General features: G+C 36.5%; 1 protein-coding gene across 2 annotated transcripts in view; it reads left to right on the top strand.

The window, feature by feature from the left end:
• LOC111505269 (lachesin) overlaps window positions 1–15467 on the top strand; it is a 624335-nt gene that overhangs the window by 499078 nt on the left and 109790 nt on the right. For both annotated transcript variants that reach the window (XM_074181993.1, XM_074181992.1), the window contains exon 5: window positions 7766–7958. In XM_074181993.1, coding sequence (XP_074038094.1) covers window positions 7766–7958 — 193 coding nt within the window. The remainder of the gene's footprint in view (window positions 1–7765; window positions 7959–15467) is intronic.

Raw genomic sequence — 15467 nt, 5'->3', positions numbered from 1 at the left:
TTTTGAAGATTATTCAAATTAGGGGAGAATTGTGAGATATTGAATATGGTCGTCCAAATAACATGAGTTGGAATGAAACTGACATAACCTAGACCAGAATTTCGACAAAATTCTGAAAAAAGTTCTTGAGGTGTGATGGTTGACTACTTACTATTGGCCACGTCATTTGCTGGACTCGATTATAATAGTCAAATGAATCTATGAATATTACTGAAGTTTTTCCCACCACCAAATCGTTATTTCTTATAAAAAAATCTGTTTTTTCGTTAATCAGCTGTCGCCCCCATACGAACAACAACTCTCAGAAGTTGAGAAACTTGTGCGAGCTGAGGACTAACGAGGTCTCACCTTTTAACATGTGATTCCTAACACGGTGAACATATTATCACGAAGGTAACAAAGTAGTAATTCTGGATAAATCCGACTACTACGACATTACTAACGGACCGTATGCGAAATTATCCAGGAACCCGTTACCAAAGATGATTGCCGAAATAAAAGACGTCCTCAAGAAATGCGACAACATACTTACTTACCCTCCAACTGAAACGGAAGTTACAAGTTTCCAACCCAACGGTGTCGAAACTATATTGCCTCCCAAAAATCCACAAACCGGAAAAATCAATGTGCCCCATCGTGTCAGCTATTGGAGCTCCTACTCACCAAATAGCAAAGTGGCTCACTAAGGAATTTGAAACCGTTTCTATTGCGGAACCAGGTTTTAGTATGAAAAACTCTTTAGAGTTCATACAACATACAAAAAACGTGGTTCTGTGAGGTGAGATTTTGGTTTCTTTTGATGTTAGTTCCTTATTTCCTAGCGTCCCAATTCTACAGACCTTGCAATACCTCAGAGAATTACTAGAGAAAAATGATTTAAATAATTACGAAATTGATGAATTCGTTTCTCTCTGATTTGTGTATGGAACAAAATCGGTTCCAGGTAGGTGGTTGCTTTTATGAACAACAGGAAGGAACGGCCATTGGAAACCCCTACCTGGCAGACCTGTTCATGAGCAGATTCTTAATGGAAACCAAAGGAAAGTCAAAGTATTTTCCTAGGAATTGGCTGAGATGTGTGTATGATATTTTCGTGATATTCGATACCAAAAAAATCGAATATTTAGGACTTTGTTTCCTTTTTGAATAACAGATGTCCATCAATGAAATTCACGTATGAGTTAGAAAATAAGGGACAACTACCATTTCTTGAAGTTTTGGTAATAATGAGCCAATATGTAGGGTTATAAAACGATATATTCAGAAAAGAAACAAGCACGTACAGGTATATTCCTGACAATTCACATCACTGTGGACAGCACAAACGTGCTGGGTTGAATTTTTCAGTGCATCGTCTTTTGACTTTCTCTCTAACACATGATACGTTCAAAAAAGAAAAACGTACAATACAGAAAATAGCAGCCACTAACGGTTTCTCGGGGGGTATTCTAGGTGACATAAGGAGGAAGAAGAAGTTTAGGTAAAGAATGAACGAAATCTCGACTTTCAGAAAGGACAAAAACCAAGATAAATACATCTCAGTTCCATACCACCAATATACGAATAAATTTGGAAAGATTTTCAATGAACTAGGTATAAAGGTGGTTTTTAAAAGAAGTCATACACTACAGAGCCTTTTGGGAAGTCCAGAAGACAAAGTCGAGAATCCGGAAAAGTCTGGAATCTACGAAATTGAATGTAAGGACTGCGATGCAAAAAATTATGGACAGACAAAAAGATCTATTAAAGTAAGATTAAAGGAACACATAGCACACTCAAAATATGAAAGACCTGAAAAATCAGCAGTCGCCCATCATATTTTGTAACAGAATCATTCCATAGACTTCAGTTCATTAAGATTAGTTAGACAAGTTAACAACATCAGGCAACTTGATGCCTATGAGAGTGTAGAAACAAGTAAACACAATAATATTATGAATAACGATGACGGACCAATACCAAATAGCAAACTATACATATAGCTTGTTGAAATATTGGATTTACTGATTACTACATTAGGACACATTGTAAAAATAAATTTAGATGATCAATATTGTGAAATCAATTTTTATATAGCTGAAAATTGTTTTATATAAGGCTATAACATTTAAACATCACATTAAAACATATTGTAAAATAATAAATACGGCACATTGTAAAATTAATTTAGGTGGGGTATACCTATATGGTTTACCTGTATGGTATACCTGTATACCATAAATAGCGTTAGCTTAGGGAAGTTTCCAGTTTAATCTTCCTCTTGAAGATGATCACTTGGTGAACGAAACACGTGCCGAGGTATTGAAAAAAAATAACGATTTTTTGGTGGGAAAAACTCCAGTAATCTCCATTAATACACCAAAGGTTCCAAACAGAACATCATAAGTAAATGAATCTATCTTCACATTTTCCTTAGCAGCCATGTGAACATGATACCTTATTATACCCATGAAATTGTTTTTTCAGATATGCAGGATCGCAATTTGGGAAAATTCTTATCAAATAAATCAGATCTATATTTCAAGAATCAACTATAGCTGTTTTCGAATTAATATAGTTAATGATTCTCATGAAACTAATCCTATGAAAGATCCAAAATATCAACAAATGTTATCTTGCATCGTTGCAAACGATACATATTTAAGGTATCACAAAAAGTGATGATGGTTTGAATGATTTTCAAATTCAGATAAAAAAAATAAAATCGTTGGAGGTAGTATTTAAGTAGTGTGATGACTACTACCTAGAATTTTCCAGGATTGGCTCACTCCAAGGCGTTTATTCACCCTTCGAAGCTTGATTCCAAACAGTTGTTGGACTACAGTAGGAATGAACTACGATGTCTAACAGGCCTTCTCATAGGTCACTGTCATTTGAATCATCACATGCATAGACTTGGACTGTCGGAAGACAGTGTGTGTCGCCTCTGTCTGGAAAATGATGAAACAGAAAACGGATCTGCCGAAGTCAAAGAACCTGATTCGGTCCTCAGCGGGGCACATACTTTGTGCCTGCCCCGCTGGGGACCGAATCAGGTTCTTTGAGTTTGGCAGATCCGTACTCTCACCATCTGACTTGAAAGACCACTCACCATACAAACTAATCGGCTTCGTTAAGAAGCTGGGTTTATTTGGCCGAGTGTGAATAGGTGTGAGCCACAATAAACCCTTATGGATTGCGGTGGAGGGTCGAATAGACCCACTCACTTTAAACCTACGTACCTACTACCTAGGACCTTCTGGATCATTTTAAGTTTCCAGTACATTATCTGCATCATTATTTTTTTCTGGAACACCAATACCGCGAAAAATAACATGAAAGTAATTTTTTGAACAATCAAAATATTATAAAAGCTGACGAGAAATAATAATACAAAAATATAAAAACAAAAATTGAGTATGTATGTTGACATTATAAACATTTAAAATGATTCACGTATTCTTCGACAGAGTAGAAGCAGAAACTCAAAAGATAATGATCCCTCAAGATGTTGAAGCCTTCCGAATATTTAAGGATTTGGTAGTTTACGGCCTTCTCCTTGATTTTCGATATCATTGATAGCAAAACGACTGGTCCATAGTTATTTGGAAGATTTTTCTTGCCCTTTTTAGGAATAGGCTAAACACGAGTAATCTTCCAACAAGAAGAAAAAAACTCCTTTCGTGTGAGACAGGTTGGAAAATCTGCAAAACAATGGTGCGAGTTCATTCGTGCACTTTTCCGTAACAATCATTGTTACTTAATCAGGGCAAAACGCCTTGTTGATATTGAGCTGTTTCAAAATTCGCCTGACTAGACGTTGTCGAAAAGTAATTTCCGGGATTGTGTATTCTAGTATGGAAATAGGGTACTGTCTCCAAAAAAATCGTCTGTGGAGTGGGACGCAAATTGTTCAGCTGGTAGATTTGCTTTTTGTATTGCTGTTGTTGCAATTGAACCATTCAATTGTGTTAGTGGTGGAATTGTGAAGTTTTGAATAACAACTTCAGCAACCGACCAGAAAGATCTGGACCCGTTGGGATTGGCCAGCAGTTTATCCCTCATTCTTTCTAATTGCTTCCATTTATTCTAAGTTTGCAGCTGTACTTATCATATCAGTTTCCCTAAAATAATTAATATTGCTTTATCATCCATTTATTGGCGTGTTTTCACTTGTTTTCAATTTCTTCCACTAGTGAATTGAGTATTATATTCGCTTTTTTCACATAGTTGAATCTAGCTTTGAAATAATGATCCAATTTGACCGTAAGTTCTATCTTATTTATCTGGAAATGTTATGATTTAGTAATTTATTAGTCTTAGTTGAGGAAACTATCGCATACGGAATCATGTCTTGAGGTTTTGTGAATATTGAGAAAATAACAGTCAACTCTAATTGTAATTTTTTTTACTTCAAAATTAGAATAGCAGGCAGTTTTATTACTCAATGTCCCACAATATCCAATAAATATGGAATCAAATGAAGTTGAAGAAATTAACAATATTTCTGAGTTCTTTTTCAGGGTTGCTCCTTGTTATGAAATTCAGTGATAACACTTGAGGTATTCTTCTGATGAATTCCTAGTTTTAATCAGGGAGAAAGTATGGTAATCTACTCGCGAGAGTAGGATTCGGAAGATGAAGATAGCGGTTTTCTTCAATACTCTTCTCGACACGTTGTTGTTGAAACGCGCATTTTTGTTGATTGGAAGAAGTGTTTTTGGATAACTAGATCATAACAAACAGAAGAATACCAGTTCATGACAAAAAAAAATTCAAAAACTACATCGAAATAATAAAAATTGTTGGAGTATTCTTTGAAATCATGTGGCATCATTTCTGATAGAAGAGTAATAGTAATGTAGAAATATACCCTTTCAATTTGAATATTATATATATCATTTTCATATTCATTACTGAATTGTAGTTGGAATCTCAAGTATTTATCTGAAAAGAATACCAAGCTATCGGTCAGTATCTCAAATTCCTGAAACATATGTAGTAGAACCATCGGAACATGTGTGGGAACACTTGATTTAGCGACTCCTCTATTCCTCAAGGGTCTATTATTGTCACTTGTAATGAAAGGGCCAATCCCAAACTTGACACTGTGTGAAACAAACAACGCTAGTTGACCGCCAAACTTCGATAATCGACTCAAGCTCATAAATTAGCTGGTTACCAACATCCATTATTCGCTGGATATAATGTTCTAAAGGGACCATCTTTTGTCACATATTTCACAGAGTTCATTTTGCATGAGTACATTCGGTAATTACTTGGAAAATTGCTATTGGATATGTTGAATTTGTCAATGAAATTGGATTATACTCACTGACGGAATGCAGCTCTAGTTTCTGTCATATATATGTACGAGTACTTCAAGAAATCAAGTATTTTTTTCAAATAGCTTCGATTCTCTCTCGGAAAAACATATTTTGACTCTCGTTAGTTTCTTGTTTTTTTTCTTCAAATGTCTACTTGACATGGAACTTATCATTTGAAGACATATACATTGAGGGGTACAATTGAAACTGTAGACTGAATCCAACACCAACATTATCCTCAGACAACGAAACAGTAGCACTCTTCTGAACGAGTTTCATCAATCAAGTTAGCATCATACAGAGGTAACTTTATTGAATCACTCAAATACGAAAAATGAAGCTGACATTTTTCCTCTGTTTTCGTTAAGGTATCTATCATTTGTGTGAGCCGTGTTTTGCTTCTAAGGGTAATTTGCAGTGATTTGACCTTGTTGATTACAAGTTTGAGGCACTTAAACTTGGGAGAAAAATATGCGATACGATGTATTTTCAAAAGAAATGGCGATTGATTTTGGATAATTCTGAGGGAAGTTATGTACACTTGATGGCAAAAGTTCAAGATATGTTCGTATTCTGGATTGAATGAGGTATTTCTGAGAAACGATATGGACGATATAGATTCGATTTCCAAATATGTATTTTAATTTCAATTTCATTTCAAACATATAATTGGGTATGGTGGTAGATACATTCGACAATATTAGCTGACAGTTGGTAGTGTAGAGTGGAGTGGGTGTAGAGTCCTGAAAGTCTTTTCTTAAGTTGGATCGTCTCTCAACATATTAGAAACATTAGCTCTTGAGTGCGGTCTTGTACAATTACTAATGGCGCACTAATTTGGTATTATTTCGAATTAGCTATAAACTTTGTTTTAATTTGGCTAATCGATATAGATACTGGTAAGCGTCTTATATTTCGGAAAATAATTACTTGTGGAGAATATAACAGACATTTTTGTGTTGTTTGAATAAATATTCATTATATTACATAAATGTTGTCGCCTTCAAAATAGAACCAATAGATGATATTATGCACTTTTGCCAGCGCTTCTTCCAACCTTCGGAACACTTCTCAAACTCGGTTTTTGGGATATCCTTTAATTCTTTCAACAATGTCATTTGTGCCTGTCAAGGTTCTCTTTACTAACTATTCTGGCAAATATGGTGGCTAGGGTACAGTTACAGTATTGTTTATGACAAAAATTCACGAACTGGTAATAAAGTGGGGCAGCAAACAAATTGTGTTGCCATCGATTCCTACCAAAAACATTCGAAACAATTTTGTAGCATAAACCAATCGATATACCCACTTCATCAATGACCTCACTTGATTATGATTCGATGATCGTTCATAATAATTTCTTTCATTTTTTCTACGTTTTCATCGATTGTTGAAAGCGTCCGTGGCATTAGTAATCTTTAACGTCTTCATGACTACTCGTAAATTCAACTGTTAACATTTCATATACTTCGTACTACTTTCTTTAATGTTCCACGCAAAATTTGATACAAATATTGGATTCATTAGTTTCAACAAAAGAAAATCAACGAGCTCTTGAGAACACGTCCAACCTCAGCGGCTGCCACAGACAAAGCGAACAATGAATACAGCTATAAATTTTATCATTCTGCAAGAGCATGTATATCCACATAATAAAAAAATTATAATCGGGCTCTCCAAACTTTAATTACAAAAGTAATATCAATGGCAACACAATCAACGAATACAGTGTTCAAAATGACCTCCATCTAGTTCCATGCAATAACACAGTCTACTTTCGAAAGCGTTCCTCACAATATTGAAGATGTCCGGAGTCAGAAATTGGCATCCCCGAACAATTTTCTGTCGCAGGTCTTCTAGATTTGTAGGTTTTATATTACTTTCCTTGATTTCTTCAATAATATGAGCGACAACGAATTTTCTGTTTTTTCTTAAATGAAACGTTCAAAAGTCAATTTCTCAATAACGAATGAACCAATTTCGAAAAAAAATTACAGAAGTAATAGAGCGACAAAAGATCTTTCAAATGATGCGTCACTCGAACCCCCATGCCATCAAAAAAAATAGTGGATGTAGTTGCTGACTGCAGGGGGGTGAAGTTTCGGGTACGATTTCCATATCAGAATTATTCACCATACAAATAAAAATTGATCTGTCCTTTGAAATTTTCGATTGGACGTTTGTTTCTGACTAACAGCGGGGTCAAGTTTATGTTGGAACGCCCTGTACATGTAGTTAGTGAAATCTATGTAAAATTAATTTTGTTCGAGGTATTGCTGAAAATTATGTTCCCATATAGTACTCACCTATAGCTTGTTCATGAATAGATATTTTTTTTTTTATTATTATTATACTATTTCAGTCGCAGTAGAGTTGGTGACTTTATTCTCGTTACGTATGCCAACACGTACTCAATAGGCAAATTATTTCTTTCCGCGCCTCATGAATTATTCTTTCAGATCGGTTTTCTGGATGTATCCGTTCCCCCGGATTTCGTTCCAGAAGAGACGTCCGGTGACATTATGGTTCCCGAAGGAGGCACCGTAAAGTTGACTTGCCGAGCGAGGGGCCATCCTGAGCCGCACGTTCAGTGGAGAAGGGAGGACGGCAACGACATCATCATCAAGGAACCGGCGGGGCAGAGGACGGGAGGTGAGTTGAATTTTAAGACAATGTTGCATTTTCTTATCGAGAGTCAAGGGAATATTATTATGATAATCAGGGGAGAATTCTCATTTCTTCATTTCTCCCGAAAGCAACAGAGTGAAATATAAAATATATCTTGGAACTCGATAGCATTTTTTCGTTAAGATCGAATTTCAAATCGCTTTAAAAAACTGGTTGAGTTTTAACCTTATTTATTGATGAGTATTTCACGTATTTAGCATCTTTACATCTCCAGTGTTGTTGGGACATTGCCAAGTTGAAGACGGAAAACAAAAAAAAAACACAGCAACCATTTCAAATTAACTCTGAATTCTGTATCGAGAAGAGATATATACTCGTACAAAATCAATTTTTTTAAATAAATTCTCTGAATATCCATCTCTTCCAACTGCCCACACCGTAGTTGTATGTATCTCCCCTCGATGCCGTATTCAAACTCATTTTGATTTCTGTCAGAGAACTGATGAGTGAGATGTTTCTTTTCCGCTTGGGACTTTGTTCACGAAATGGAGCTGTTACTAGTAAACAATATTCTTCTTAGACGAAGGTTTCACACATGTAGTTGAGCTGCTTTGAAATTAATAAGTCCCATGCACTCCGCTATTCAGTTTGATCTCTCCTGCACTGATGAGAGGTTATATTTCAAAACCGGTCTGTAGGTGGTCTACTCCGATGATTTCAGCATGGTCCTGTTGCTGAATATTCAGCGTGATATCAGCCGGGGAAGTAGTTGATTTTTTGGCAGGCATTTACCAGAGCCTACAGCCTACCAATACCTACAGCACGTGGTTCATCAAACCAAAATGCGTATTCTGTACGAAAAATCATGTACCTGCTGATTGTCTATGAGCTGGTGAATTAACCTCACAACGGAAAAAGACATCATCAAGTGGAGGTTGCTGTCATCTCTACCTCCATAGATGTTAAACAGCCACTAGATTAGAATGTAGAGTCTGCTCTAGACGGAAATCTTTCATATCGTGCCCTAAGCTCAAAGGATAGAATATTACTTCTGTGGTATTTGGATCTACACCTATGGAAACCCTGCTATGGAGTTTTTTTGCCACGTTGGTTATTAAAGTGAATGGAAAATCTAAGTCTAAGCCGGTCAAATGCATATTCGATACAGATTCTTATATTTGTGAACCTGCGGCAATAGATATGGCGGTCGAAGAAAGTAGAGAAAACAATATGATTCAGGCACTCTTTGGTGTAAATCAATCTGAAACATTGTTACGCTAGAGCTGACCTTAACAGCACTCCAACCATATGGTTATGCCATCTTCAGGGAATGAAGTCTACTTCATCGAATACGTGTTAGATAATTATGCTTATGGTTTCGAAGCACCGCAATCTGTTTCTATATGTGATTTCCATTCGCAGTGGATCTTGGATAAAAAAACTGCGCAGCCTAGGAATCAAAATTTATGTCACCACAGAGAACCAATTGAAGTGCTCGTAGATGCAGATATAGCGAATAAACTCTTTACAGGCCAATAGAAGCTTTTAAAAAAATCATTAGTCGCAATGGAAATATTGTTAGGCCGGACTTTCATAGAAAAATTCTCGAATTTTACACTGAATGTCCATAAATCAATATCTATAATATAGCAACATCACTTTTTGCAATAATTCCCCCCATTGCTGAATTTTAGAGCCTTGAGGTTTTGAATATTTAGTATCCTGAAGGATATCGATTGAGGAACGAGAAATAAGCAGCAATTATAATTCATTTCATGCAAGTTCAGGTTTAAGAGTTTCCTACTATCGTTGTGTAACGCTTGTTCACTTTCCCAAGTTCTGTAACTACTTAGCACTATGTATAACCGCACTTTTTCACCTGATCATCCTAACGGAGGATTTGGTTACCGAAATTGCTGTGGATAAGAACTTTTTTGTGATGCTGTCATTATCAAAGATATAAAAAAATAAATTGGAAGTAAATAGTGTGCAATGACCACGCTCATAATCACCTTTCATGTGAAAATAGAAATATTATTTGTTTTTAAGAATAACCGAACGTATGAATTATTCACATCCGATACTCAAATAAATATAGTGAAAAACGCGCTTTCAAAGAACATCGATCTAAAAAGTTGAAAATATTTTTTTAAGTAAACTTAAAACAATAACGAACGAAAAATACTAGTACTATTATAAAAAAAGCGATGGGCGCTTGATATACAAAAAATATGGCACAACGCGCCCACGCTTTTTTCACAAAAATACTAGTATTTTTTGTTCATCATTGTTTTAAGCTTATTAAAAACATTTATAACTTTTCAGTTCGATGTTCTTCAAAAGCGAGTTTTTTAGTTTTTTAAACTATATTTATTTTTCATTTTTCAGTTTCGTATGTTATAAAAGCGTGTTTTTTAGTATTTTTTAGACTACATTTATTTTATCTAAACTTTGGGATCAATCAGCCGTATATTGTTTAGAAAAATGACCATTTATATTTTCCAATTTCGGAGAGGGAGCCTGAAAATCAGCTACCAAGCCCAAGGCAGCAGGCGCTCGAAGGAGGGTTACAAATAAGGCAGGCCCGCGTGTTAATGAAAAAATACTTTTTTTAAATGAAGGAATACATATAAAGTGAGTTCGAATTACATCAAGGAGGTTACGCACAGCGCCATCTGCCCGCGAACAATGTCGATAATTCTGCCGAATAAAGATCTCGATATGAAATAAAACGGAGAGATATAAAACATACATACAGGTGAAGCTAATATTAAGGCGTATAAAATATCATTGCATATTGATATTCATGAATTTATTCACATATGGTATCGACATGTACATTGATGAATATTGGCAAGAAAATTCTCTGAGTTGTGTCATATGCTCCAGAAAATAGACTCTAAGAAACAGTGTGCTATTAGTTTTATATGTTTATTTGTTAACATATTCTTCATATTTGCACTCTTCTGCCTATGTCGTTGAAGTAAGGGGGATAAAAAAATTCTAAGAAATTATTGTATAGTAACTGTCTTGTTACCAAAAATCAAAATGTTGAGATCGTTAACCTTCCACGTCATTAATGTGAACGTACACTTTCAGTTCCCATTGCAGTGAAAAATGTGAATTTGAATAATATAAATCCAGAAACGCCCCTATTCATTGAAAAATTGAGTCCTTGCTTTCATTGAAATATTCTATAAAAATTAATATGTCCATCTATAGTAAATTCCTTATGTTCACCTTAGGTCGTGTTGGAATAGATATCGCAGTAACATTTGACCTAATCACTTGGAAACATTTTGATTGGAAAACTCGTTTACAGTAGTGATGACAATTTCGATCTGAGGCCCTGCCGAATTGTAATAAATTGGGTAATCAACTGACCATGCCGAAAGTCTAAAAAAAACCTACGTTTCATCTAACAATTTCACTGGTTAACGTAATGAAAGAGTTTCAAATAATAGTCTTCAGATGATAACTGCCTATATCTACTCATGGCTTCTTCGGGAACATTTTTTGTCTCCTTCTGTCTTGCCTTCTTGTTTCAGACCACAGAAGCACGTTTGTTTGCACGTTTGTTTATTTGTTTGTTTATTAGTTTCACCTATTCAACATGTATGCTGCTTCTTTGAATTTCCTATGAAACCATTGTTTCTCCTTGCGAACAATTTCATTTTAGCATCATAGCATAATGTGATGTTATGTTGTCAAGTCGAAACATGTTCCAAAATTTGCAATTTTCTGGTTTCTTATCGCTGTATATTTTTCGTGTGTTCGCCAAAACATATGGACTTTCAAAGACGATTTCTCCGGTATAGGAATTGCTTTCCTCATATTGTGTCTGGTGATTGCAATTCTTAAAGTGTTCGATTTCTATGAGATTGCTACCGAGTTCTTTACTAGCTGAAATTTTCGTGAATATCCTAGAGAGTGATGGATATAAAAACGCAGATACCCTCGATCAAATTCACTTTTACGATGGAAGTGGAAATCGATAAATTTTCTTGATTATACGAGAACCAACTTGAACCAGCATTGTCAAATAAACATTGTCAACTTGGAAATTTAATTTTGGGATAACCAATTTCTTTGGGGGAAATGAAGCAAAATGCTATCAACAATGATAGAAGGCCGCAAGCACTTGATGATTTTTTTATACCTCTAATTTGATCACTATAAAAGTTCTGAAATGAGAATAAGTTTCAGCGTAGTGCCGTCAGTTGTATGTGGTGCACGTGAAAATCTTAGTGAAGTAAGTTGATTTTTTGTACGACTTTCATAAATTTGGAAAATGATCACGACTGCGATATTTTCTAACCAAACGCTGTACAAAAAATTATGTGAATGGAAGAACAAATACCTGATAGAGGCAATAGAATGTTTCTATGTATGATCTGATATTATTCTTATTGAAATCACGTGGTTGCTGATGTAGCGGAATCATTCCATGAAAGACGAAACTGGCGACTATCCACCGATTAGGTAAGGCCTTTATGATGGAATTGGCCGACACTTGAGGAAAATCCATAACGTAAAAGCCGTTGCATGACAAAATAGAAGTTGCGTTTTTGTAAAACTGTTCAGTGAAAATCAAACAATAAAGTGTTTTTGAATAAAAAGTTGAGGTCTAATTTTTCAAGACCGTAAAAGGAACTTTGTATGAAACCCTCGTCTTAGAGAAACTAATAACAGCTCCATCTTGGTAACGAAGCCCCAAGTGGGAAAACACTCACAAACACACTGCTGTTTGAGTCAAATTATTCTTGCACTGAAGAGAGGTAATACCCCGAAACCCTGTAAATGATCAACCCGATTGATTTCAGCATAATCCTGCCGCTGGATAAACGAAAAAATCTGCAAGAGTAACCTTCGTGAGGTATCTTACATAAATTTCTGTCGAATATAATTCAATATCCAGCGTGGTATTAGCAGTTAAATTAGTTGTTTTCTGACCGGCATTTATCAGAACCTACTGAGTAGGTACTTCGGAAAGATAAATGTTTCGAGATTACATTTCGAAATATTTATTTTTTTATATGTATGTATACTTCCTCGATGCAGTCTTCAAACATATCTTCATGAGTATCTAATTTCAAAAGGCAAGACCTCCACAATCGCCACCATATCATAGTCGGGCGGAGGTGTGTCGGCGAATTCGCCATATCAAATATATAAACTGAAATAAGTTAAAGAATTATGTTGGGTAGATTGAAAGGGTATACAGTTTTAGGAGAGACTCATTTTTGGGAGGAAAAGGTTTTGGAATTATACTTTTTCATCTTGATACAAACAATGTTCGTATAAAAGAAATTGTTTTGAAAGTACTTTTTCTTTTGCGTAATTCAATGTTTATACGAAAATAGCTGTTTGGAGAGGATCTCGAATGAATCGCGAATGAATGTTATCTACGTACTGTCATTGATGACAAATGTGGATTCAACCCATTTCGTGACAAAAAGTCGTAATTTTATGAACGAATTAAGTGTTTTCTTCGTATAATGTAATCCCTATTTGCTACTAAAGAGCCGATAAGGCAATTGTCTTACGGCGAAACATCGAATGTCTAGCAGCGAGGATGACAGTAATTCATATGAGTGGAATTTAACTTTTTTCATCAATGATATTGTGTAGGTATTCTGTGAATCATATCTCATTCGAATCCATTACAAATGTTTGGAATTCAAACGGAAAAGAGAAATGTGTTTTCAGTTTAATTCAGCCTTCATATAAAAGTACTTGTTTCGAAAGTTTTTTTTTTCGTGTATTTCAATGTTCATATGAAAATAGCTGTTTCGATAGAGCTTTCTTTCTCAGTTTCTATCTGGAAATTACCTACTTTTTTGCATCATCTACACATCTTTGTATGGAGGTAACTTTTTGAAATAGATTGCTTCCTTCCTTTCTCTGGAAGAATCTCACATTTTTCGTATCAAGATGGGGAAGTAGAAAACCAAAACCTTTCATTTTTCAAAATATGTTGGGTGGATTTCCACAAATTAGAAAAATTTGTCATCGAAAAAACAATAGATGATTCAGAAAGATAAACGTTGTTAAAGAAATTAGAGCCATATTCAAAAATTGTTCGAAGATAACGAAATCAAGGTAAACAATGTACATTATATATTCTAAGCCCACTTCAGTCATATCACACAAATTCGATTGCTGAACCTCATTGAGTGCAGACGTGTCTGAGCGATTAAGTGTTTTCTCCAATTTATTTAGTGAATGTGGCAGCCGTGCGGCGGTGTGTTATTTCTTGCTATAAATAGCGCGTTCGTTTTGTGCGTGAGCAGACGACCACACTTTTGGTGAGTACGTTCAAAGATATCATTTCCGTTGCGTTCTTGGTGCTCATACTTGTTTCTGAGTGTCCGAAAACAAGGCTTTGAATTACGGCAGTATGGAGGAACTGCTTTGTAGCCTGGCAGGGAAGGAGAAGGGCGAAATTATTGGCTTTATAAGCCAATTAATTTCAGCCCTTGGCCTGTCCCAGTCAGACCTGCTTGGCAGAGCTTCGCCAGGCCCTGGGGACGACTGTCAGTCTACGACAGGTCGTAAACAGGGAGTGGCTAAGGCCCCGACTGGCCGTAGGAAAGCTAACTCGGACCGAGACTACAGCGACAGCGACAGTGTAGCCTCCTTCTCCTCATCAGTCTCGAAAAAGAGACGCTTCAATGATGGATTTCCTCCTCTTCCATCAGTGTCAAGACGCCGTATCGACGAATGGATACGGCACGAAAAAACCGAAGTCAAACAAGTACTATCCAAAAAAGAAAAGAAGCTCAAAAAAAGAGCAATGTTACAAAATGTTCAGGCAGAGGCTCGGAATTACTATTCCGAGTCCGAGACCTCATCACGTCAAGCGGCCCAAAATCAGGCCAAAGAGAAGGCCGCACCTAGCGAAAGCGCTAAAAGCGGCCCCAACGAACCTGAAATCGTTGAAAATGTTGTCGAGATGGAAGATCTCGACGCAAATGCAAACGAGGGTGCTTCTACTACGGGAAGCACCGTCAAATCAGTTCATGGCGAGGAGCCCACCCCCCCTACCCCTCTGAAGCAAGACATCCCGTCTACGGCTTCAAAGGCTAAAATTCCACCTATTGTTGTCCGACAGAAGGACAAATGGGTACCACTGTTGAAACTGACGACTAGAGAGAACATCAAGTTCTCGAAAGCCGTCAATTTACATGACGGGATAAAAGTTCAGCCGGAGTCTCCTGACGACTATCGGCGGCTGGCAAGGCTTTTGGTGAGGGAAAAAATCCCTCACCATACTTACTCGCTCCCGAAGAGCGGCAACTACGTGCCGTCATCAGGGGAGTGCCAGAGCACCTGGCAACTTCCGATGTGCGTGAGGAGCTTGAATCAAAAGGCTTTGACCTCACCAGCGTCACGCGCATGAAGCGCGCTGGCAAACCTATGCCTCTGGTCCTCGTCTTGCTAGACAGGGATCAGAAGCATATTTTTGAGGTCAAAGACCTCTTGTGCGTGAAGGTTCAGGTCGAACCCCAACACGCGAAAACTTCGGTGGGT

The sequence above is a fragment of the Leptinotarsa decemlineata genome, unplaced genomic scaffold (genome assembly GCF_025532065.1).
Source record: "Leptinotarsa decemlineata unplaced genomic scaffold, Ldec_3_MD MMD2_tig00026328_RagTag_RagTag, whole genome shotgun sequence".
Classification (NCBI taxonomy): Eukaryota; Metazoa; Arthropoda; class Insecta; order Coleoptera; family Chrysomelidae; genus Leptinotarsa; species Leptinotarsa decemlineata.
This window is presented reverse-complemented; position numbering and strand designations above follow the sequence as displayed.